This window comes from Dreissena polymorpha, chromosome 2 (assembly GCF_020536995.1).
Source record: "Dreissena polymorpha isolate Duluth1 chromosome 2, UMN_Dpol_1.0, whole genome shotgun sequence".
In the NCBI taxonomy this organism is placed as follows: Eukaryota; Metazoa; Mollusca; class Bivalvia; order Myida; family Dreissenidae; genus Dreissena; species Dreissena polymorpha.
The window spans coordinates 108,381,901-108,408,158 of record NC_068356.1 but is presented as its reverse complement, the minus strand read 5'-3'; the positions used below and the strand labels follow the sequence as shown (position 1 = coordinate 108,408,158).

Genomic DNA, 26,258 nt, shown 5'->3' with positions numbered 1-26,258 from the left:
ACCATATATACAAAGAAGGAATCTGCGGACCATATATACAAAGAGTACATAGTAATCTGCGGACGGTATAGACAAAAAAGGATTATCGAATCTGCCGACGATATAAACAAAGAAGGATTATCGAATCTGCGGACGATATATACAAAGAAGGAATCTGCGGACCATATGAATAAATAATAAATCTGCGGACCATATACATTACACTCCACACGTTTTCCCCAAAAAACGCGCTCCCTCCGCATTTTTTTTCTGCTAGCGAGTGTTCACGAGGTGAACGAGTGTTCACGAGGTGAACTCGATAAAACGCTCGGCGTTACGCCGCGTTCGCTAATTACCGCGGCGTGTATTACTTTAACCTAGTCGGTAGATGCAGACAATTTCCGTTCTTATCAGTGACCGCCGCGCAACGCCGCGTTAGCAGTGTGCTACTGGGCATGCCAAAAAATAAAAACATTGTTATAATAAATTGTTTAAATACTGAAGTACATGTATAAAAAAGAAAATTGTATAGAAAATTAATATATGTTTTAATTCACAGGTACGTCTACAATATGAATTAATACGCCAGGTGATCGTTTAAAGTTTATAAGGATAAATGTTCCGTAAAATTTCCAAATGAGAATAATAATAAGTAATCCGAAACACACTATGATTTTAAATGTTAACACGATGTTTACAAATGCTTCCAATATACAGTCATCATGTATATTTCCCGACAAAAGCGCGCGAAAATTATGCTGCAATGTACAAGGTCAAGGTATACTCCTGCAAAGCATGCGTGTATTGATTTTTTGATACGCAGAGAACACTTAATTCTGTTGATTTCGGTTAAAAGCTTCTTTGGTATTTTTTAACAAAATTGAATCGCGAATAAGTTGATATTTCCTACAACATAATTTCAAATCGAGCACGCCGAATCTTTATTGTTACGGTATTTTAGTAGAGTAATTATTGTTAGTGTTCGACGTTATGAAAACACTCAAAGCTTGTCTACTGACCTATTGTGTAGACTGCTGTCTGCGGTGTTTTGACAAAAGGGATTAACATGTGTGAATGTCACTCTGCAATTTGGTTCATAATTACTGGTAAACATTGTTTTGAATGTCGACGCAACTAGAATACAACTGTGAATATTTAATGCAAATATCAACTCAATAGTTACCACCTTCTTTTAGCAATCAATGGAATAACCTACCTACAAAGAGAAAATAAATGCATTAGCGAGCAGAGAATCGACTTTGTTCCGACAATTAAAACCATTCCTTATGCATACGTTGAACGTGTTTACTTGAGTAAGTTATGCCTTCAGACAGGAAGCGGCTTTTCGTTGATAACGTCAAACTGTCAATCCACACAGATTTGCGAGACTTTTAGGGTCCTTGGTCATTTGTTTACATGTTCAGTATAGAAAAAACACCTGCTTACATGAAAACTTTGGATTAAATTATCAAAATAAAAACAATGTTGCAAACTGTGATTATATTAATTGGTAAGTATCAGTTTAAAGACGACGTTTTGTTTGTCGTAAATCAACGAGTTTTCTATACAACTACTTCTACAAGCAAGTGGGGATCGATCTATCTTGGTTGTTTTTTTAATGGTAAATTATATATATATATAAACAAATATATATATGTACTTGTAATACATGTAAATGTAATTTTATTTGAAAATCAGGAAGTCAAACAAAGTTAAATTGATCGTTATCTCGTAAAACGCGGAGTTTCCCCCGCGTTGCCAACGCCGAGGGCCGCCGCGTCGGCTTATCAGTTTTGCCAATTGTTACCCGCCGCGTCCAAAATCATGCAAACGCCGCGTATCGCGGGATTTTCTTAATCACCCTCCAGGTCAATCCCCGCGGAGTAATGAGGGAAATTGGGGAAAACGCGTGAAGTGTACTGTATGCAAAGAAGGAAACTGGGGATGATATATACAAAGAAGGAATCTGCGGACCATATATACAAAGAGTACATCGTAACCTGCAGACGATAAAGACAAAGAAGGATTATCAAATCTGCGGACGATATAGACAAAGAAGGAATTTGCGGATCATATATACAAAGAAGGAATCTGCGGTCCATATATACAAAGAAGGAATCTGTGGACGCTTTATACAAAGAAGGTATTTGCAGACCATATGAATAAATAATAAATCTGCGGAAGTTGCTAATGAAAATTAAAGGTAAAACTGACAATCATTATCGCAGATCACAGAAACTCCATGTTTCAATCTGTGAATAACTATAGACGTTTAATGGACACGGTACCTTAATAACTTGATTAATGTTGATTGGTTTGTGTTTGTCAACAGCTGGTTCTATACAAATTAATTGTTCCTTACTTATTAAATGGTAAGTTAATTGTAAGACTTGGATGATCAAACTAAATTATCAATGAGGCATGCATATCAAACTAAATTATCAAAGAGGCATGCATTTTGTTGGAAATGTGAGAAAAACATCGAATTCATAATTTCACTTATAAATGTAAATATGAATTGCAAAACATCGACACATTGTGAATGTCGGTTTGCTGACTTAATTAGAACTGAAACAAAAAATAAATAACACAACAACACATATATATTATTTTTTTAATTTAATGAAGTTTACATACTGTGAAACCATTTATTTTCGTCAGCACAAAATTTTGTCCTTTTCATAAAAATGACTATTTCGTCCGCTCTTAAATTCGTCCATTTCTGATTTTGAAAAAAAAGCGTCCGATTTGTTTGTAATACATGTAATAGGCGGTTGTGAAAAAAATCGTGCTGGGGAAAGAGAGGTGACACTTGGTAGTCAATTGCAGGAGGTGGGTCTTGTTTGGCATATGCCAATTAACAAGTCTGTTATTTTAGGTGATAGTAACTGTCCCTTATTATTTTATGTCATTGACACGTTCTTTGTTATGATTAGCGGATAAGTGGGACTGAATGTGTGTAACTGAACATGTTTTGATGAGCTAAACACTATTGTATGCTGTTGTTTGTTTCGTGTTCGCTAAATAAATTCCATTTTCACAAATAAAACAAAATTAACATTTATGCATTTTTCATGAGTATGGTATTTAGTCTGAATGACCCTAGTTTCATTAAAATTTGGATTATGCAGTTATCAAACTTTTTCTATTGCACGAAAGAGGATCTAGTTTGTTAAGTGTTTTTTTTCTGAATTTAACGCTGCATTTATTGATAAACAACAGTATTAAATCTATAAAAAAAAATGTTTTTGTTATAAAAAAAACCAAAGGTACGGGTTTTTATGTATATGTACAAAAAAAGTAGATGCAGTTAAAACCAAACAACCAAACACAAATCAAAATGTTCTTTGTTAATTTGTAACAAAGCGCAGAATATATTTCAGTCAGGTGTTGATCACACATCTTCATATTTTAATTGCGTTTAATAGTATTGTCTTTAATCCGGATTCGCCGCATGTAGGCTGTATAATCTGCAACACCCCTGAAAAACACAATACACACAATGGGTAATAAAGTTGTTAACAATTAGCGCTAATCAACACTATTATACCTAAACGAAGGCGACGCATTCGATACAGCCTTATTGCATTCGCGTTTTACAGGAAATGTCAGTTGTCAGTACACTGTGTAATGAACACCCCTTTGTGTCAAAACCGGATTTAACTTGAGTGTGAATAGTCGACTGTTTCATGTTCTTTGTATCAATACCATCTGTGTATCTGTATTATAAGTATACCAGTCAACAAACAAGGTGCGCGCTTCCGCATATGGGTATTCGGACATTCAAAAAATTGACCGACCGTTTAGCGTTCACGCTGTCGAACGCATTAAGCAATATAACTCGGTTTTTTTTCCACTATTTCTTTATTTGCAAAAAATACTAGTGGCTTATAACTTACCTTGCAATCTTTTTTTCTCGCATTTTGCGAGTGTGCGAGTGTTAATTTTGAGCCCTGTGTATATGCGTGGATTACGCTGGATTTAAATGCCTCATGCCTACGGTAATTCAGTCTTATTTGTTTCAAATACGGGACATGATTGTTCGTTAGGATCTTGAATTCGTCCATCGGTCAAAGGACGAAAAAGGCGAAAATTAATGTCGGACGAATAATAATGGTTTCACAGTATGCGTATTTGCTGCACACAATAAATACTGCGTTAAGGTACTTATAGTTGAATGTGATACGTTTTGAAATTAGTGAAGATGTCATTAGAAAACATTGCCTTTGAAATTCATTAAGTGTTATATTTACGTTATTTCATTCATATATTGCTAAAAACCGTTAGGCTGGATGACTTGTTCTCAAGATTATTATCAGCTTATCACCAATTTGTTAAAATAACATGCCAACTTATTGTGTACTTGAAGCAATCGATAATCGATAATGCGCTAAATAGCTTCAGAAAGGACACTAAGGGTGCATATTTAGATTGAAACTTCAGATTTTACGTTACAATTGATAATTATTTGGTTAATTCAACCACATACATTTTGATCATATTATACACACTATTACATTGCACAATTCTAGACAAATGATAACAATAGTGAGTCCTAACCGTTTTTTTAGAACAGAAGACAATAAAGTGCAGTTATTTTAGTTATTTTTTTTCCTTCACAAATGACCCTTATCACACAATGGTTTCAAATGTACTTCTGAAAACATAAAATTAAATCAATACATATACATATATATATAAATGTGATGCTTTTGTGGATAAAAATGTCATTAATGTAAACAACTGACTGTGGTTTCAACTTGTCTGAACTAGTGTAATTCAAAATTTAATCATATTATAAACAGTATAATTCAATAAAAGACGCTCTATCTTGGGTGGAATAGTATGAAAACATTTAGATTGTTAAATCTTAAATAACTGATGTGCGAATTATCCATAAAGTACGTAATGTCTGTTATTAAAATTGGATGTGGAATAAAACTTGGTTTAACAAAAAGTATGTAATCTAATTATCCTTTCTTCATTGAATCCACCCTTAACATATTTTAAATATCATTTCTTGTTAGTCAGTCACACCATTCAGTGTACAGTGCTCCAGCTAGGATTTGAAAAGGGCAGGGGGGCTTTTTTGTCAAAAGGGCACTTTCGACGCGCAGTATTTTGTCAAAAGGGCACTTTCGACGCGCAGTATTTTGTGAAAAGGGCACGTACGAGCGCGCGGGTGTTTCTGGAATGCTTCCTATTGCATGTGAATTTATATGTTATAAATAATTGTATTCAGTGCTCCAGCTAGGATTTGAAAAGGGCAGGGGGGCTTTTTTGTCAAAAGGGCACTTTCGACGCGCAGTATTTTGTCAAAAGGGCACTTTCGACGCGCAGTATTTTGTGAAAAGGGCACGTACGAGCGCGCGGGTGTTTCTGGAATGCTTCCTATTGCATGTGAATTTATATGTTATAAATAATTGTATTATTCCCATTATTATTAAACCATTTAGTATAATGTCTACAATGAGGATTAAAGTAATTACATTGTAATAAGAGATTTATGAATAATCATATGTAAAAAAAAAATTTTTTTTTTTTTTATTTTTTTTTGGGGGAGGGGGGGGGGGGAGGGGGGGGGGGGCAGGGCGGAGGTTCGGGGGGGCAGGGCGGAGGTTCGGGAGGGCAGGGCGCGGCGCCCTTCGATTTAGGCCTAGCTGGAGCACTGGTATTATTCCCATTATTATTAAACCATTTAGTATAATGTCTACAATGAGGATTAAAGTAATTACATTGTAATAAGAGATTTATGAATAATCATATGTAAAAAAAAAAAATTTTTTTTTTTTTTTTTTTTTGGGGGGGGGGGGGGGGAGGGGGGGGGGGGGCAGGGCGGAGGTTCGGGGGGGGCAGGGCGGAGGTTCGGGAGGGCAGGGCGCGGCGCCCTTCGATTTAGGCCTAGCTGGAGCACTGCAGTGTACTATGGTATTTTTCCTTCTTTGTTTATCATGTCCGCAGTTTCCCTTTTGTTCATATCGTCCGCAGATTCCATAATCCTTCTTTGTCTATATGGTCCGCAGTTTCCTTCTTTGTTCATATCGTCCGCAGATTCCATATAATCCTTCTTTGTCTATATGGTCCGCAGATCACTACCGTATTTTACCATGTATAGCGCGCTCCCATGTATAACGCCAGGGGTTTTTTTTAGAGAAAGGGGAAGACGCTGGACGCTGGGTGAAAAGGGAAAAAAGAGTGCGAAAGAGACATATAAGGGGACAAAAAATAAAAACTGTTCATTTCAATGTCTATAACTCATCAAAAGAGGCTTGTCTCTGTCCTTTTTGTTCTTAAACACATTTAACATGTATTAAAGTCAAAGTCCTTAATAAAGTTGCAGGTGTAGATCTAATAATGGGAAATGTTTTCAACTATATTTCTGTACTGGGGCCGGGGGCTGATGTCAATTTTTTTATTTCAATTTCATGATGAATGGGTTGACGATCTTGATTTGCTACAGTATTGGAAGGGAAAAGAGCGGCAGCTGCCGATTGTCTACTTTCACTTTCACAATGTTCGATGTTGATTACCTCAGAATCCTGCTGGGTTATAACGGTTTTCGATGATTCTTTCTTAAAAAATGCCTCGATGCGTTCAGTATCTTCCGAGTCCGAATGTTTTATTTTGTTTGTGTAAGAACGCCAATTGTGAGACATTTTTTTCTGTTTTCACGTACATATCTTGGCTTGCACGGATGAAAATTCGAATGGTTTCCGGTAATTAATTGACGAAACACCCTGCTCGAGCAAGACCGGTATCCAGTAAAATAGTCACATGATTATTACGATTAGTTGCCCAGTTTACATGACGTAATTAAAGAGCTATATTTAGAATAACTGGGATTCCCAGATTTTTGTGTTGATATGGTGCAAATTGGATAATTGTCGAATGCACAAAGGAAAAATAAATATTTCTTTGAGAGAAAATATTATATTTTGGTGAAAAATGATATTTTTGGTGGGGAAATTGTATTTTGAGGGGAAAAATTCTGGTAGGGGAAGACGCCGAATATCGGCGTCACTTTCTTAGTAAAAAAAAACCCTGAACGCGCATGTGATTTTTTTAGCCAAATGAAGAGAAAAAATTTCAAGACCCAAAACCTGAAAATTGGGCCAAAAATGGCCGCCATTCTTATATTGCGCAATCATTTAAGTTTTTCGGGCGCTTAATTTTTTGTTTTAAAGTAGGGAGCGTTTATACGATCAGGAGCATGGGTTGCATAGCACTATATTTTTGACAATTTTTAAGATTATTCTCTTGAGAACACTGTATATGTCCTTATTGACGCACACTGCGCGTGTTTTTTCAAGACCCCTGCACGTTAAATTAGACCACTATTACCTATTCCTCACATTTGAACAGTGTAACATTTTCATTACCTGCCGCTCACAACATCGTATGACATAGTCTTCTGCAGACCGGCAACATCGCAATGTCCAATTTTACGCAAAACGTCCGTGGATCCCATTTTATTTTTCATCGACTTAAAATATTTCACCATTAAGAGATGCTCCCCATTAAATCCAGTTTGACCCGGTATTTCGCGCCTTCACTGCGTCTAGTTGATTAGTATTTATAGTGAGACAAACAATACACCCGAACGCTCAATTCCATACAGTTGGCGTTATCGGCATAAAGCCATTAGACAAATATCATTTGTTTGCCTCCATTGAAAGAAAATAAAACGAGTCTATATCTCTATTGTTGGTTTGTAACCTACGTAGTATACTCGCACCGTAGCATATTAATGCAGAGATCAGAAAATCATTGATAAATGTATTCCTCGTTTCAATGCTTAGGGCTGAGTAATTTCGGCAAACCAGAACTCAACTTACGTAAAACACTTGCTCAATTAACCGTTAAACTCCACCTCCGTTCTCTGCAAAAGGTTCGAAGGTGGAGCTTTGCACGTGCTATTATTTAATTGGATGATTGCCATTGAGGAACAAGCACACGATTGGTTCGGCATGTTGTTTGCTAGACAAAGGAAGCTTATTTTGTTGGCGAGAAACTTGCTGCTTTATTGCTTCAGACAGGGAGCGGCTTTCCTTTGATGACGTCAAACTGTCAATTCACATACAGTGCAAATTTTCGGAATTGCTAACATTAAACTTTGGATTAAAATATCAAAATAAAGCAAAAGCGAAGTTGAGAAATATGATTGAAATAATTAGCGTCAGTTCCAATAAGATGTTTTGCGTTGTAAATCAAAGAGTTTTCATGACAACAACAACATTAACCAATACCGTGACGACGCGGGGATTGATATACCTCGATTTTTTTTTTGAATGAACAATCAATGAAGAAGTGTGAAAACACCAACAAAGACATTTTTTTCATTTTTAATTTATGTCAAAACTGTTACTACCCCATTCATTCCTACCCTTTCCCGCTATTTGTTGTTTCGACAACAGCCCCTTCAGTCTATACATTATAGGGTGTAGTTTTCTGCAATAAAAAAATGGTGGCAATTGTGAAGATATACGATTACGAATTGGATTTTTTGCAATTTAGCAACCAGGAAAGCGTTGTGTCAATGTATTACGTACACTGAATTTTTATTGTGAAATTTGAAGGTAAAAAATTGCGCGCTATGCATGGTAAAATACGTTATATAATCTATATTGTCCACAGACTGGTCCACGTTTTAGTATCTGCCCCAATGTTGATTTAAATGCAGTTTCTGTTGTTATGCCCAACAGTACACATTTAACTATTGATTGACATATAACACATGTGTTGTTGATTTGTTCACTTCCAAAATTCTTTTGTATTCATTAAGTGGGCCGATACTACGGATTGACATGCAACTCACAAAAGCTCAAAGCAATCAAGACTTTCAGACTGATGTTATCTTATAAATAACAAACTTTTCTTAAAGGTGAATAGGACTCGACAAAATCAGGAAAGCTTAACGCTTATAACACGATTTTACTTAATCCGAATCATAACATTTATCCGAATTGACAATTTAGTAACCAAAATTGGGTGGCATATTTTGCGAACAAAAATATGTAAATACACATATGCATACGTTCTTACGTTGATTGTGTGTTTCTTTATCATGCATGTCACGTTAGCAGCTGTGTTACTTACATATATTTTGCATATTGTGATGTCAAAATTTACCTGCAAGTTGTTTGAAATTTCATTAAACGATTTCAAAACGAGACTGCATCATTTGGGTAATACATCACCATAAACGTAGCCCAACTATGAATTAGTCGAGTTTAACCATGAGAGGGCCCCTATTGCGAATTTTACAAACAGAAGGCATATTGGTCACCTTAAAAGATTGTTTACAATGGATACCACAAATACATTCTGAATTATGCATGACTTTTGGTAAAATAGCACATAAAAAACTTTCGATTTTTTTTCCGAATCATAGTTCACACAAGTTGACATCGTTATTCACAAAATTGAAATGGCGTTAAACTGTGTGGGGTCATGGCACATCAGACCAACTCCGTCTTTTGTGGAGGGACGTGCAGATTTGAAGAAAACATGGGCCGGCCCAATAAGTACGGAAATGTACAGCAAAGGCTTGCTCGATTTGTGCGATCGCACGCAAGACAACTTAACGCGGATCTGTTTACAAATGAAAAAACTCGATCCATGCACTGAGTATGGCCTTCAACATTGGCATCCAAACAAACGACCACAGTCAGGTACGCCTGCCAATTTTACATGTTTTGGTCTTTAATTTTTGTTTAGTTTTCTTTATTGAATAAAAATTAATTGTTTGCATATTGAATATATTTTTAGCTTGATTTCTTTATTTTCTATTTTTATTTTGTATTATCATTATCCAAAACTTTTATAAAACAATGTGGCGCATATTTTATATCGTAGACGTACCTAAAATCGCCGTAAACCTTGATTCGCCGCATTCGAGAGATTTGTTTTTATCACGCAAGATTTCTGTGCATGCGCGAGATTTGACGTCACAGTGTTGTGCGAAAAATTTTCCCACGGTAGGAAACTGTTAAACTCGACAAAATGCGATTTAAACAGGTATTTACAATAAATAACGAAATTAATCGATCAAAACCTAATTTCTACTATTTCCAAAATTAATGTTACTGAAAAAAACAAGAAAACACATAACAAATCAATTGTTAAGCCTCGTAGTGTTTACCGTCTGCTCTGTTTACCTTTTAACAATGAATGGCACGTGACCGTAGTATTTCTTAGTAAGGCCAAACCACTTTTATGAATGTTTTTTTTACCTATGTTCCTTTTGATAAATTTGAAGATGCTTTTTTTTCATCAGGCGCATCCTACACCTGTGAAGAAAAAGTATAGGGTTTATTCACTAAGTGCCCTTACAAGTGCTTATAGGATGGTGAAAGAGGAAGGCATAACAGTGTACAGGGCTAGTAGAATGTTTAATGTTCCAGAAAGAACACTTAGGGACAGGTTTATAGGCAGAGTTGATCCTGACTTGTGTGTAATGGGCAAACTTCCTTTACTTGACCAGCTTGAAGAGGCTAAACTTGTTAACCATTTCAAGAGGATGGCTGACCTAGGTTATGGATATACTCAGAAAGAATGCATAGATGTTGCTAGTGAGTTTGCTGTTTAGCTGGGGAAGCGAACTAAAGATAAACCTCTGTCCATGAAATGGATGAAGGGCTTCTTAAAAAGGTGGCCAGAGATGCGGGTGACAAAGCCAAGAGCACTTGAGTTTGCAAGGGCCAAGATGGCTAGTGAGGTTGTTGTCATGACATACTTTGATCATCTTGAAACCTGTCTCCAAAGGAATAATCTGTTGGATAAGCCACATTTGATCTTTAATGTGGATGAAAAAGGTGTGTCCATACTACACAAACCCCCTCATATAGTTGCAAGTACCAACCATCCAGCTCAGGCGGTTACATCTGGAAAAGGTCAGACAGTAACAATAATTGGTGCAGGTAGCGCTAGTGGTTCAGCAATTCCATCATACTCTGTGTTTCCTGGCAAGAAAATGAACTATGACCTTCTTAAGGGTTCTTCACCAGGAGCAAATGGAACTGTATCTGAATCAGGGTGGTCAAACATGGATGTGTTCCGCAAATACCTTACAGAGCACTTCATACACTTTGTACCAGGAAGGGGGGATCACAAGGTTCTTGTGCTCCTAGATGGACATAGGTCGCATGTTGCCCTAACACTGGCTGAGTGGGCAAAAGACAACAATGTCATACTTTACATTCTTCCTGCGCATACCAGCCATATTCTGCAGCCCCTTGATGTTGGATGCTATGGACCCTTCCAAAAAATGTATCATGTCCAATCCCATACATACATACGACAGACACATGCTGCCATTACAAAGTATAACATAGCCGAAATATCTTGTAAGGTATACAACAGGGCCTTATGTTCGGATAATTTGCAGTCTTCTTTCAGGATAACCGGAATTTATCCTCTGGATAGAAATGTCATTTCAAAGAGCTGCATGGTTCCGGCAGAAGTGTTTGATGACAGTGGTGACAGTCAATCCAGTGGGGCTACTGTTGAAGGGGGAATCCAGTCAGATGTATTTCAAGAAAAGGAACATCAGCTTGTAAAAAGGAAGAATGTATCAGTCAGGAAACCATATAGAACAGTAAGCAAGCTTGTTTCTGGTAAAGAACTGACCAGTGACAATGTCATGAATGCCGTCCAACAACATGAACAGGCCATGAAAAGACCATATAAGACAGTAGCAAAATCAGTCCAAACCAGGTCATACAAAACAACAAGCAAGCAATGTGTGAAGAGAAAGGCCCCTGAACGCAACCACATTGTGGACAGTCCGAAGCTGGGTCCATCACGCATAAATGTGATCCCAGACACAAGCAGTGATGATGATGATGATGATGAAACTTGCTGCGTTTGTGATCGATTTCAAACCGAAGAGCAGGCAGCATGTGTATCACTTACCTTTGTTAAGTGGGCAAGATGTGATGGGATTCGAAATGGAATGCCATGTTTGACTGGACACATCTGGGTTATTGCACACCAGTGAAAGTAGTGAGAAGGGGAGATGAGTTCTACTGTCCCCATTGCCAAAAACCAGAATAATAAATCAAAATTCTTTTAAAAACTGTAAATATGTTACAATGTTTAAGTTTCCAGTAATGAAAATTAATAAACTTAAAAAAAAAAAACTTATTAAAACGCACAAATAATGTATGAACAATTGTCACGCTTTTGCACATATATTTTATGAACAAAAAACCCACAGATAAACTAGCTTTGGCCTATATAAAATACATGGCTAAGACGACGTCATTTCCGGTGATTCAAGGTACTTTCAAAAACAAAGATGCAGTGAAGCATGTGTGTGTTTGTTTTGGATAATAAACTACGACTTAACTTTCATTGACATTCATATTTGTGTGAAAATGAAAGTTTAATAGATAAACTTCATGCTACAAGTAAGTTAATTGCTTCTTACTTTAGTTTTTGTTTGCAATTTATGATTTATTGTGACTACGGCGATCCATGGTTAGTCGAGGATATTCAATTAACTCATTTTAGCTGTCCTATTCTCAAACAATATGTTTTGTTTACTTCAAGTCAAGTCAAGTAAATTTTATTTAAAGTCGGCAAAAGTGCATAACATATCAACATAAGCTATAATTAGCTTTTCGACCAACATTATTAACAATTGTATAATAATAACATATTAAAAGCAGCTGTTAACAGAAACAGTAAAGTAATTTAAACATGGTTAAGACAAACATAATACTAAAGTACATTGTGGCATAAATGGCAAAGCGAAGTAACTAGGAATGAAACATAACAAATGAGACATTTGTGCTAATCTAGACCATAGGCCTACAAATAAATGAAGACAATATATAATAATAAATAATGAAATAAGCATGGCAAAGAGGCTTTTAAGCACATAATAGTATATATATATATATATATGAAATGATATATATATATATGAAATAGAATAGTAACCAAGACTAGTCTAGCCACATAAGCAACACAAAACAAAAGATAAAGCACAATAATAAGCAACTAGTAGTACAAAACAAAAGATAAAACACAATTATAAGCAACTAGTAGTAATAAATAGAAACTGAGAGATTTGTACTAATTTAACCCGTAAGCCTTCCAAGTAATGAGGACAATTTAAGAAATAAAATAAGCATGGTAAAGAGGCTTTTAAGCACATAGTAGTATATATATATGAGATAGAGCAAGACCAGCCTAGCAAAATAAGCAAAGCAAAACAAAAGATAAAGCAAAATAATAAGCAAAAGCCAGCATAACTAGAAAAATGTGTCAGGTTTGCAGTCCCAGCCTGCAGACTCCCTCCCTGATAAGTTAGAATGAAGATATGGACAGCTATGCCTGATTGCACACTGAGCAGTTACATATCTTTCCATTCCAACTTGAGATCAAGGTTTTAAATTGGCTGAAGGAGCCTGCTTTTCTGAACTCATCAGGCAGCGAGTTCCACAGGACTGGGGCTGCATACCTGAAACTTCTCCTACCATAGTGTTCTGTCTTTACGGATGGAACCTGCAATATATTGGAATATCTTAAGTTATAAGTATTATTTCTTTTTTCAACTAAGTCATGCAAAACAGGTGGGCATATTTTATTAACAATTTTGAAAGTTTCATTTGCCATGGTTCTTAATCTTCAAATGTTTAGAGGTGGTAAAATGGCTCTTTTAAACAGATCTTCATAGTTACAAGCATAATCATCATAAACAAATCTCAAAGAATTTTCTCTATTTTCTGAGTGTTACTCTTAGTACAGAAGTGCCATGACAGAGGACAAAAATTAAAATTTGACAAGATGAAAGTATGAAATATTGTTAGTCTACTAAGTCTATTAAGATTACGACCTACTCTCTTTAGAACATTAATAAGTTGTTGAGCAGCTTTTTCTCAAATATTCTGGATGTGAGTATTGAAAGATAGATTGAAATCAATATCAACACCTAACAATTTAACATCATCACAAGAAATAATATTATTATCTATTTCAAACTTAGGATTTTTATCATTTTCTCGCCTGAAATTTGTCAGGATTTGCTTTCTTACAATTAAAAGAAAACCAGTCAATAAGAATTTTGCTTTCACTTTGTAGAGTACTAATTAATAAATCAAAGTTTGGTGTATTAAAAGACAGTGTATTGTCATCTGCATAGTTGTACAGAGTGCTGTGTTCAATAAAATAAAAAATATCATTGATAAAGACTTAAACAAAATAGGGCCGAGTATCGAGCCCTGTGGAACACCTTTTTAGCTCACCTGATTGCTCAGGTGAGCTTTTGTGACAGGTCTTTGTCCGTCGTATGTCCGTCCGTCCGTTAACATTTGCTCGTAAACACTCTAGAGGCCACATTTCTTGTCCCATCTTCATGAAACTTGGTCAGAAGCTTTGTCCCAATGAAATCTCGGCTGAGTTCGAAACTGGGTTATGCCGGGTCAAAAACTAGGTCACAAGGTAAAAAAAAAGTAAAACCTTGTAAACACTGTAGAAGTCACATTTCATGCCCAATCTTCATGTAACTTAGTTTGTCTTAATGATATCTTGGTTGAGTTCAAAAGTGGTTTCGATCTGTTGAAAAACATGGCCGCCAGTGGGCGGGGCAGTTTTCCTTATTTGGCTATTGAGAAACCTTAAAAACACTCAAGAAGTCACAATTTTTGCCCAATCATCATGAAAGTTGGTCAAAACATTGGTTCAATTGATGTCTCGGACGAGTTCGAAAATGATCGAGATTGGTGAAAAATCATGGCTGCCAGTGGGCGGGGCATTTTTCTCTGTATGTATATAGTGGCAGTTTTCCCTATTTGGCTATAGAGAAACCTTGTAAACACTCTAGAAGTCACAATTTTTGGCCAATCATCATGAAAGTTGGTCAAAACATTGGTTTTATTGGTATATCGGACAAGTTTGAAAATGGTCAAGATCGGTGAAAAAACATGGCCGCTAGTGGGCGGGGCATTTTTCTCTATATGTATATAGTGAAAACATGTGAACACAGTAGAAATCACATTTTTGGCCCAATTTTCATGAAATTTGCTCAGAACATTTGTTTCCTTGATACGAGAGTTGAGTTCAAAAATGGTTCCGGTCAGTTGAATAACATGGCTGCTGGGAGTGTTGCAGTTTTCTCATTATGACCCCCCGCCTTTCGAAGAAGAGGGGTTATATTGTTTTGCTCATGTCGGTCCGTCCGTCCACCAGATGGTTTCCGGATGATAACTCAAGAGTGCTTATACCAAGGATCATGAAACTTCATAGGTACATTGATCATGACTCGCAGATGACCCCTATTGATTTTCAGGTCACTAGGTCAAAGGTCAAGGTCATGATGACCCGAAATAGTAAAATGGTTTCCTGATGATTTCTCAAGAACACTTATGCCTAGGATCATGAAACTTCATAGATACATTGATCATGACTCGCAGATGACCCCTATTGATTTTCAGGTCACTAGGTCAAAGGTCAAGGTCACAGTGACCCAAAGCAGTAAAATGGTTTCCGGATGATAACTCAAGAATGCTTATGCCTAGGATCATGAAACTTCATAGATACATTGATCACAACTCGCAGATAACCCCTATTGATTTTTAAATCACTAGGTCAAAGGTCAAGGTCATGATGACCCGAAATAGTAAAATGGTTTCCGGATGATAACTCAAGAATGCTTATGCCTAGGATCATGAAACTTCATAGATACATTGATCACAACTCGCAGATAACCCCTATTGATTTTTAAATCACTAGGTCAAAGGTCAAGGTCATGATGACCCGAAATAGTAAAATGGTTTCCGGATGATAACTCAAGAACTCTTAGGCCTAGGATCATAAAACTTCATAGGTACATTGATCATGACTCGTAGATGACCCCTATTGATTTTCAGGTCACTAGGTCAAAGGTCAAGGTCACGGTGACCCAAAATAGTAAAATAGTTTCCAGATGATAACTCAAGAACGCTTATGCCTAGGATCATGAAACTTCATAGGTACATTGATCATGACTCGAAGATGACCCCTATTTATTTTCAGGTCACTAGGTCAAAGGTCAAGGTCACGGTGATCTGAAATAGTAAAATGGTTTCTGGATGATAACTCAAGAACGCATATGCCTAGGATCATGAAACTTCATAGGTACAATGATCATGACTTGTTGATGACCCCTATTGATTATGCCCCCCTTCGAAGAAGAGGGGGTATATTGCTTTGCTCATGTCGGTCGGTCTGTCGGTCGGTCCGTCCACCAGGTGGTTGTCAGACGATAACTCAAGAACGCTTGGGCCTAGGATCATGAAACTTCATAGGTACATTGATCATGACTCATAGATGACCCCTATCGATTTTTAGGTCACTAGGTCAAAGGTCAAGGTCACAGTGACCAGAAATAGTAAATTGGTTTTTGAATGATAACTCAAGAATGCATACGCCTAGGATCATGAAACTTCATGGGTAGATTGATCATGACTTGCAGATGACCCCTATTGATTTTGAGGTCACTAGGTCAAAGGTCAAGGTCACGGTGACCCGAAATAGTAAAATGGTTTCCGGATGATAACTCAAGAATGCATGCGCCTAGGATCATGAAACTTCATGGGTAGTTTGATCATGACTCGCAGATGACCCCTATTGATTTTGAGGTCACTAGGTCAAAGGTCAAGGTCACGGTTACCCAAAATAGTAAAATGGTTTTCGGATGATAACTCAAGAACGCATACGCCTAGGATCATGAAACTTCATAGGTAGATTGATCATGACTTGCAGATGACCCCTATTGATTTTGAGGTCACAAGGTCAAAGGTCAAGGTCACAGTGACCTAAAATAGTGAAATGATTTTCGGATGATAACTCAAGAACGCTTTTGCCTAGGATCATGACACTTCATAGGTACATTGATCGTGACCCGCAGATGACCCCTATTGATTTTCAGGTCACTAGGTCAAAGGTCAAGGTCACAGTGACAAAAATCGTATTCACACAATGGCTGCCATTACAACGGACAGCCCATATGGGGGGCATGCATGTTTTACAAACAGCCCTTGTTTTCAGGTCACTAGGTCAAAGGTCAAGGTCACGGTGACCTGAAATAGTAAAATGGTTTTTGGATGATTACTCAAGAACGCTTATGCAGAGGTTCATGTAACTTCATAGGTATATTGATCATGACTCGCAGATGACCCCTATTGATTATCAGGTCACTAGATCAAAGGTCAAGGTCACAGTGCCAAAAAACGTATTCACACAATGGCTGTCAAGGTCACGGTGACTCAACTTACAAAAATGGTTTCCGGATGATAACTCAAGAATGCTTACGCCTAGGATCATGAAACTTCATAGGTACATTGATCATGACTCGCAGATGAAATAATGATGAAACTTGACCAGGATGTTTGTCTGGACAATATCTAGGTCAAGTTTGACATTTGGTAAAGATTAAATGAACCGACTCCTCTCAGGTGAGCGAACTAAGGCCATCTTAGCCCTCTTGTTTGATATTTGCCCAGTTACTTACATTGCCACATACTTTAATTTGTTGCTTACGGTCTGACAGATAACAGCGAAGAGTATCAGTGGCCTTCTCAGAGAGTCCATAGGATGCCAGCTTTAACAGCAGAATGTTTTGTACAAGACAGTCGAAGGCCTTGGACAGGTCCATTAGGATGGCAGCTACATACTGATTAGAGTCCAAGGCCCTCTTTCAATCCTCCAGTAGCCTGAGAATGGTAGTCTGGCATCCATGTCCTCTCCGGAAGGCACACAAAAATTGATCTAAAATTTATGAGACAGTACTTGAAGAACAACAAAATTTATGACAAAGTACTTGAAGAACAACTTGCTTCTTATTTCGACAATATTTTTGAAGTGACAAGCAAAATACTAACAGGTCTATAATTAGATTTCAACATAGAGTTATTTTTCTTATACACAGGAGGGACTTGAGCTTCTTTTAACCTATCAGGAAAAGTACCAGTAGAAATGGTAGAATTTATCAATTGTGTAAAAAATGGAGTCAGAGGCTTCCTGCCAATTTTCAACAATTTAACAGAAATTTGATCCACTCCGGTTGCCTTTTTAACATTAAATTTACTTATAATTTGAGACACCTTTGTATTAGTTGTTGGGACAAAATTGAAAGAGTTTTTACTAAAATTTTTACCTAAGATTTTTTTTTATACTGAGATGATTATTTTCGTCAAAATGATAATCTTTAACTATATCATCACCTACTTTTACATAGAAACTGTTAAAAATTTCAGCTACATTAGAGTTGCCAGATACAATTTTCATTTAAAATAAAAAAAATTGTGAGCCGATGCATTTCTTAGATAGAAAAGGTTTAATTGTTTTCCATAAATCTTTGGATTTACAACCTCCAATGCAACGCTCTTGGAAATATGTATTCACAGATAATCTTTTCAGTTTATTAACATAATTTCTGGCCTTCCTATAAACTTCCCAAGTTTTAGAACATTTATTTTTTAGGTACTTTATATAACTCATTTTCTTAGCATATATGCATGAATGTGAATAATGAATTCAATCCATCTCAAACATTTTTTGTTGATAGTTACATTAAATGTGTCAAATATTGAATTTGTTGAAACAAATATGTTTTTCATGTGCCTTTACTTCTGACAATGTTTTTTTTTGCCATAGACTGTTAAAAGGAAAATATATTTTTTGCCAACATCAGTTCACTGCATGTTTTGGTTTTCATAGTTTGAAAGGATGTATAATTGTATATGACAAACAAGTTGTTAGCCTTAATTTAAATGTTTGAGGACAAGCGATCTCAAACCAACAACTGACAGAACACTCATGGCTCTCTACCAACTGTGATAATTAGGTTGATTGCCTTCATGAAATAAATGGTTTCAAAACCTGGTAAATCCATCTTACATTGAACCAATTGTGCTGTCAACAAATTTCAAGTTTGATTTACGAGATTTGCTAATTCTTGTTATAGCTTTGTGATTATTTTATTCTTGACAGCGGTTGTGAATACTCCCAAACCAGATCATGGCCTGGGCAAATGGCAGAGCCTCGATGTGATGTTCACAGACACAAATACAATGAAATTGCTGAGTGAACCTACTTCCACGGATGGTGGGGACTCGTATGTTGACCCGCCAGGTAAGAAATTACAATACTTTGCTGATTAATTCCAACATGTATTTAATGACATGTCAGAAAGTGTATATAGGGCATTTTCTCTTTACTTACATGGATTGCATACAAAGCATTTAAATAGATGTGCATATTTTGTGGTATGTAATCTTAACTTTATTGTAGCTGGGATGCTTACCAGTATACATGTATTGAAGATGTATTAATACTTGTGTTTTTTTCAGGCATGGTAATGAATTCAAGGTTTTAAATTCTGAATTATATATTTAAGCCTAGAAAGTCTTAAAGGGGCCTTTTCACTGATTTTGGCATGTATTGAAGCTTGTCATTAAATGCTTTATATTGAACCACTGACCCCTGGAGGAACTGGAGTAAAAAGTCTCCCACTTAGACCACCTGACCATCCGTGCTCATGCTATGAGCTGATGTGTTTTTTACTTATATAAGCAATCCTAGTAGTTTCCCAAGTATAACGACAACAACAGAACTAATCCAAATTATTCAATCGTTTCGCGTTGCGACGCTTTATAATTTTCAGGTTTTTAAATCATCAAAATATGCATATAAAGGATATTTTAGAGCATGGTTCAGTATATATATTTCCTCACAAATATCATAACTAAAATAAAAATTTGCCAATCTGGAACAACTTTTTTTAATTTTGTCAATTTACCAAAACGTGAAAAGGCTCCTTTAATCATTTACACCTGTCAAAAGCATAGACATGCAGACTTGTCATTATGGGTATCAAACCAATCATTTAAAGAAAAAAACAACAACAGTTTTTAGATGGTCGCTTAGCGACCGTCTAATAAGGCGGTTAGTCTAAAATTCAGGTCGATATGGCTTAGCTACTAGGAGCCCTATACCCGCTTACTACGCGTATCCGCGCGAGAAAGAGTTGTATAATTTATGCAAGAGGTTTGAGTTCTCCAATTATATTCATGGTGCTTTTATAGAAAAGAATCAATAAACAATGATCGTATTGTATGTGTCGCGGAGATTGTTTATGAATGAATAAAATAGTCCACTTTCTGCAGCGTCTTCATGACGTAGTATTTTTGCCATTCATAATATGAGGCTATTAATAGATGCGCCTGTCGATAAACAAAGGAAAGTCCACGGCCGATAACAACGCAATAGGTTACGCTCTCTCATACACCTCAATGACGTAGTACAGGTTGTAAATTGAGGCTATTAATAGATTTGGGAAAAATTTAACGCTTATTTATATTCTCAATTTATAAAACGTTGAACATAAGTTCAACAATAACTTAAGCGATACGATAGACAAAACAAAAAAATGTTTCATAATCGCTAAACCCGAATATAACAAACAATTTATAATAATAATATGAATAACCTGTTTTGTAACCTTGTTCATGCTGGAAAACGTTCTTTGGTTCTCAACAGATAGCGGCGATCTTTTGTATTTATGGGTGCTAGCAACGCAATAGTAGAAGGTTAGTAGAAGGTTTAGCTTGTTTATATTCATATGAGTTCATCAATTACTACAGGCATACTATAGGCAACCTCGTAAATGCTTTATAATCGCTAAAACCAAAAACAACTAAATATATTATATTAAATAAATTTATAACAGTAAATATCTTTTAAAAATGTAGTTGGCGTATACGCTGACTTTGAAATAAAGTTTGCAATTTACTTTTCTAAATAAATAAATACAATAAAACAAAAGTTAAACTATTGTGTTGTGTTTTTGACTTGTAAGTTGCATATTCACCGCATGAAATGTGTGTTAGAATTGTCAAACCACACATTAGTGTGAGTAGATAAAAAATATACTACGGGAGAGCACTTCATATGTGTCCTCATATGCCTTGTTATGAGTATCTTTCTTCACTATCGAAATATATCGTATGTTGATATTTGATTTAAACACAGTTTTCTTTCGACACATTTAAATCACACGTCAATAGCGCCGTCATGCGAAAATGGATCTTATGCATTTCGGCAAGCGTTTGTTAAACCCAACATGTGCTTTTGCGCAGTCAAGGCCATAGGCGATGCTGTTCGCTATAAAATCACTCAATATGTTATGTTTCTCCTTACCAGAAGGAGAGATAGCTGAGTGGGCTATTTATATGATGTGCGCATATGGAATAAGACCCATTTTCGCATGACGAGGGTCATTACAAATCTCATTGCGAATTGAAAATGCCACATTTAAGAACAATTCGTTTTGATACAAAATTGAATTCAAAATAGCAAACTTGTTAATAATGGCAGCCTATCCACACATTAAGGAATGATTTCCAGACGTGCTGACCAAGTATGGCAAACATTGTGGTATGATAATTAAACGATTTTCTCTTATCGTGACACTATACTTTTTCGCTTATGATTGTTTTCTCATCTTGGAGGCGAAAGTGAAATTCTGCGAGATGGATTGTAACGCGTAATTGTAACAGGGCCACAATTTGTGTCGTTTAAGCATACAGAGAGTAGTCCGGAATTGCTTACACTGAACAGTGCTACATCCTTTGAATTGAGCACATACGCAGTGATGTAGCAAAAATTCAGAGGTTGTATCTCGAATCAGCTTATTAAATATTCGAAAATATTCATGCGTGTCTGTTGACGTTATGTAAAAGTCACTAAGATGAAAACTGAGTAAAACAGCTACGCCTAAAAGTGCATTAGTGCTCTATACCTATGTTTATGTCAGCGTTGTTGACACCGTGTGAACTGCTCGGATGACAAGTAAAGCATAAACAGCAATGTTTATATACTTTATTCCTCCATATACAAGATACGAAGATTATTGTATATTTTGATATTGTAAATGGTGTCAAAAATCAAAAGTTTTGTACACGGAACTTTCATTATGAATTTATATTGTTGGTGAGATAGTTATTTGATATTAGAAAAAATATTCCTTTAATATGATGGTGACTGCAAATTTTCTTTATATTAAGTTCTCATTACCATGTTCATCATACTTTCTATGCTTTCAGAACATCCAAAAAGCATGTTGTTTTTATTTTGTCAGTTATTTCTATGAAATAATAAGGATGATAAAAAGTGCACACAAAACTCGACCCGTGCATTATGACACACACTTTATAAAGTTGAATGGCATGTGTTCATTTCAAACTTGCGATTGATTTTGAAAAATGAATTGCGTGTTAAATTATGCAATAGCGAACATCTTCAGTGCCTTCAGCGCTTTGATTGTTATTATTTATAATTATAACAGACTGTAAGTAGTTATATGCAATACCTATCACTTATTTGATTCAGCTTTGGAACATCTTTCATTTGGTTGTCTCTTATGTTTCAGCACGGAACACCTTTTGCAATTTATGTTCAACTATGGACGAGCACAGAGTGCACATGCTCAAGCACACGGTAAACTTTTGTCGCATTTAAATTTAAAACAATCTAAGTTCCCTGATAAATGAAATACATCTGCAACCATAAAATTCCTTGATAGATGCATTTGTTGTGCCACAAATGATTGTATATTCCTTTTCAGGACTTACAGAACACTTTTTCTTCTTTTTTTGTATTCTTCCATTACATACTGATGTTTACAGACTTTTATTTTATGCTTTCCGGTGGTTTATAGAGAAATATCAGTGAATTAAAACTGATAATTTAACTGTTTCAAACAGTGAAAATTATCAGTGAAAATTATCGATAATTTTCACTGTTTACTGTGAAATGACGTCATTTTTTCGACGAAATGACGTCATTATCCCAGCGAAATTCTTTAGTTAAACTCGTTTACAATGTATATAAACGGTGAAAAAAAGCATTAAATAAAAAGAAAATGTGTTGGATTCGGTGGAATATCGATTTTAATTCACTTGTGATCATAGAAAATATATATTTTCACTCGTGGCTGCGCCACTTGTGAAAATATTATTTTCTATGATCACTTGTGAGTTAAAATCGATAATCCACCGTCCTCTATGTATTTATTTACAGACAAAAAAGAAATTCAAAGGACGTAGAAAAATAGAGTACATTGCACCTCCGCCGAGAGTAAGACACAGTTCCTTGAGTGAGGAGAAGGAGATTCCAATAAGGGAGAGACTGTACAAAGTGGAAGTGTTCACCAGTGACGTCTGCAATGCAGGCACAGATGCCAAGGTCAATAGTTTGATGCTCGGTGCTTTGCACACAAATTATTTTAGCAATCACAATAATGAAAAAATAAATGCATAAGTTTAAGGTTAACACAAATGCATGCTTAACTATTTTGCAAAAGTTTGATTAGCATTTTCTTTGTTATATGAATTTTCTTCAACTATAAAGTCTACAGGCTTCTGGCTGATCAGACCGTAAGAGTTTTGAGCAAGTCGTCCTTCAACCATTTAAATGTAGGAAATAATTGAATACACAACATTGTTATCAAACACATCAAGTTTACAATCAATTTACATAATTAACTTGATCCAACAGTTATTGGCCGAAAGTGTATTTTGGCTGTTAATTTTCGGGAACTCGACTTAGATCAGTGTTTACTAGACTTGCAGTTAAAGTTTTGAACTTTTTTAGACATGAAGAAAAATAATGTTTCACAGGACATGCACATTAAAGCTTTTTTAAATGATAGTATGTCTATATTTTTTTAAATAATATCATTATTATATGTTTTCCCTTTTGATTTGCTAAAAAAAGCTTTGTCCGTAATACCTTTTAGCTTATCTGGCTGAACATTTTTAGCTCGACTATTATATATGAAATATATATAGTGGAGCTATCCTACTCACCCCGGCATCGGCGTGAGCGTTAGCGTGAGCGTTAGCGTGAGCGTGCAAATGTTAAAGTTTTCGTACTACCCCAAATATTTCCTATGTCCCTTGACATATTGCTTTAATATTTTTCATACTTCTTTACCAACATGACCCCAACCTATAAACAAGAGCAGACGACTGTATCAAGCATTTTGTAAGAATTATGGCCCTTTTTTCACTTAGAATATGCATATTATTGATAAATCTATGTTAAAGTTTGCGTACCACCTCAAATATTTTCAATGTCCCTTGACATATTGCTTTAATATTTTTTATACTTCTTTACCAACATGACCCCAACCTATAAACAAGAGCAGACAACTGTATCAAGTATTTTGTAAGAATTATGGCCCTTTTTCACTAAGAATATGAATATTATTGATAAATCTATGTTAAAGTTTGCATACCACCTGAAATATTTTCAATGTCCCTTGACATATTGCTATCATATTTTGCAAACTTCTTTACCAACATGACCCCAATCTATAAACAAGAGCAGACAACTGTATCAAGCATTTTGTAAGAATTATGGCCCTTTTTCCATTATAATATGCATATTACTTTAATATTTTTCATACTTGCCATAACTTCTTTATTTATGATCAGATTTTGTTAATACTTTGACAAAACAACACTTACCTAAATACCACAATGGATTCTACCCAAACAATACCCCACGCCCCAACCCAGAATCCCTGCCCCCCCCCCCCCCCAATTTTTTTTTTCCTTTTTTTATTTTTGAAAGATCATCTAATAAATGACCACACCACACATCATACCCCCTCTCAACCCCCCTTTGCCCCCCCCCCCCCAAAAAAAAAAAAAAAATTTTTGTTTTCCTTTTTTTTATTTTTGAAAGATCGTCTAATAAATTATTGAATATGAACAATTTCCCCGTGATGGCTTACGTTATTCTGTCAAGCACTCGAATAGTCGAGCGCGCTGTCCTCTGACAGCTCTTGTTTTAGCAACTCAGTCTGATGACATGTACGATATCAATTTAACAATATCCTTTATACTTTTCAGGTGTTTGTATCCATGAAAGGCACACTCAGTTACTTGTCTCGAACGCAGTTGAAAAAGAATCAAGGATCCTCCAGTTTCTGTTTTGTTCGCGCCTCCAAAGAGGTTTTCTTCATTAAAGGGCCATTCCTGGGAAATATTCAGATTCTGACTATTGAGGTATGATATGTAATTATTGAAAAAAAGTTGTATGTGTTTTGTAGGTGCTTCACACAAGCTTCCTCCAAAAAGTATTGTTTGTTACACACTTATTAATGTATTAAAGTGTTTAAGTAATGATGCTGCTGATGATGATGATGCTGATGATGATGATGATGATGATGATGATGATGATGATGATGATGATGATGATGATGATGATGATGATGATGATATGATGATGATGATGATGATGATGATGATGATGATGATGATGATGATGATGATGATGAACTCTTGTCTGGCTGCAAGCACGAGGGCATCAAGAAGTCCCAGGCCTGGCACTTGGAGAAGGTGCTGGTCACAGACATGAAGGCGCTCAAGACCTGGCTTTTTAAGTGGGGGGACTGGCTGTCAATCTTCATGAAGCCGCACTACAGCAACAAGGTGGACCTGCAGGCCGTGGAAGTGGAACATCAACCCACTGGTAAGTACATGGCGGGTGTTATAGGTACATACATTGCTGGTGTTATAGGTACATACATGGTAGTGTTTTGAAAAAAAAAACACTCTTTTTTACCAAAGCAGTAAACAAGGGTCTTGTTCAAATATTGAACAAGGAAAACAAATAAAAGAAAAGGAAAACAAAATTCATTATATTCAAGCAAGTAAAATGCCATTTGTGACTTTAAAAATAGTTTGCGACATAATTCAGTTTATTGATTATCACCAATAAAAACTGATGAAATGTAAAGCAGTTTTAATGTTTTTCCTCAGTAATTTAGAAAGCTAAAACCAAAATGGCCTGTGGTAGCCCATTAGATTTTGCTCATATTAAGTCCCAGGTTACAATCCCTGTGAAGGCAAGCCTTTGTTTTTAAGTTTTTCTCTTCATATTCCAAATGCTATCAATACATACGGAATATTACGCTAGTCAATTATTCCAAGAGTTTGTATCACTCGAGTGGCTTGTGTGATGACGTATCACACGAAAGGCGGAGCCTCGAGTGTGATGCGAAATAGCACAAGCCACGAGAGTGATACAAACGCTTGGAACAATTGACTAGCGTAATATTCCTTTTATTATATACAACAACTAACGAAAACAGTTAACAAATGTATTTTTTACTTTAACAAAACTGACAAAACAATGACTAAAACGGTACGCCATAGTTTATTTAAGACGCGTATGAATACAGTTTATGTAAATTAACGTGTAAACATTCGAACCGGGAAAAC

The 26,258-nt window shown here is 36.0% G+C and overlaps 1 protein-coding gene across 5 annotated transcripts in view; it reads left to right on the top strand.

Moving 5' to 3' along the window:
* The first annotated feature begins 9,245 nt into the window (after positions 1-9,245).
* The window catches only part of LOC127868402 (lipoxygenase homology domain-containing protein 1-like), a 30,630-nt gene continuing 13,617 nt past the window's right edge, over positions 9,246-26,258 (top strand). For 3 of the 5 annotated variants that reach the window (XR_008044111.1, XM_052410162.1, XM_052410163.1), the window contains exons 1-6: positions 9,246-9,650; positions 18,958-19,098; positions 22,397-22,464; positions 23,047-23,211; positions 24,885-25,040; positions 25,332-25,506. Coding sequence is in view for 4 of the 5 variants with exons in the window: in XM_052410162.1 (XP_052266122.1) it covers positions 9,407-9,650; positions 18,958-19,098; positions 22,397-22,464; positions 23,047-23,211; positions 24,885-25,040; positions 25,332-25,506 (949 nt within the window). In the remaining variant the exon portion in view is untranslated. Of the gene's footprint in view, positions 9,651-12,249; positions 12,390-18,957; positions 19,099-22,396; positions 22,465-23,046; positions 23,212-24,884; positions 25,041-25,331; positions 25,507-26,258 lie in introns of those variants that run through there. The other 2 variants (XM_052410164.1, XM_052410165.1) reach the window with 2 other exon arrangements.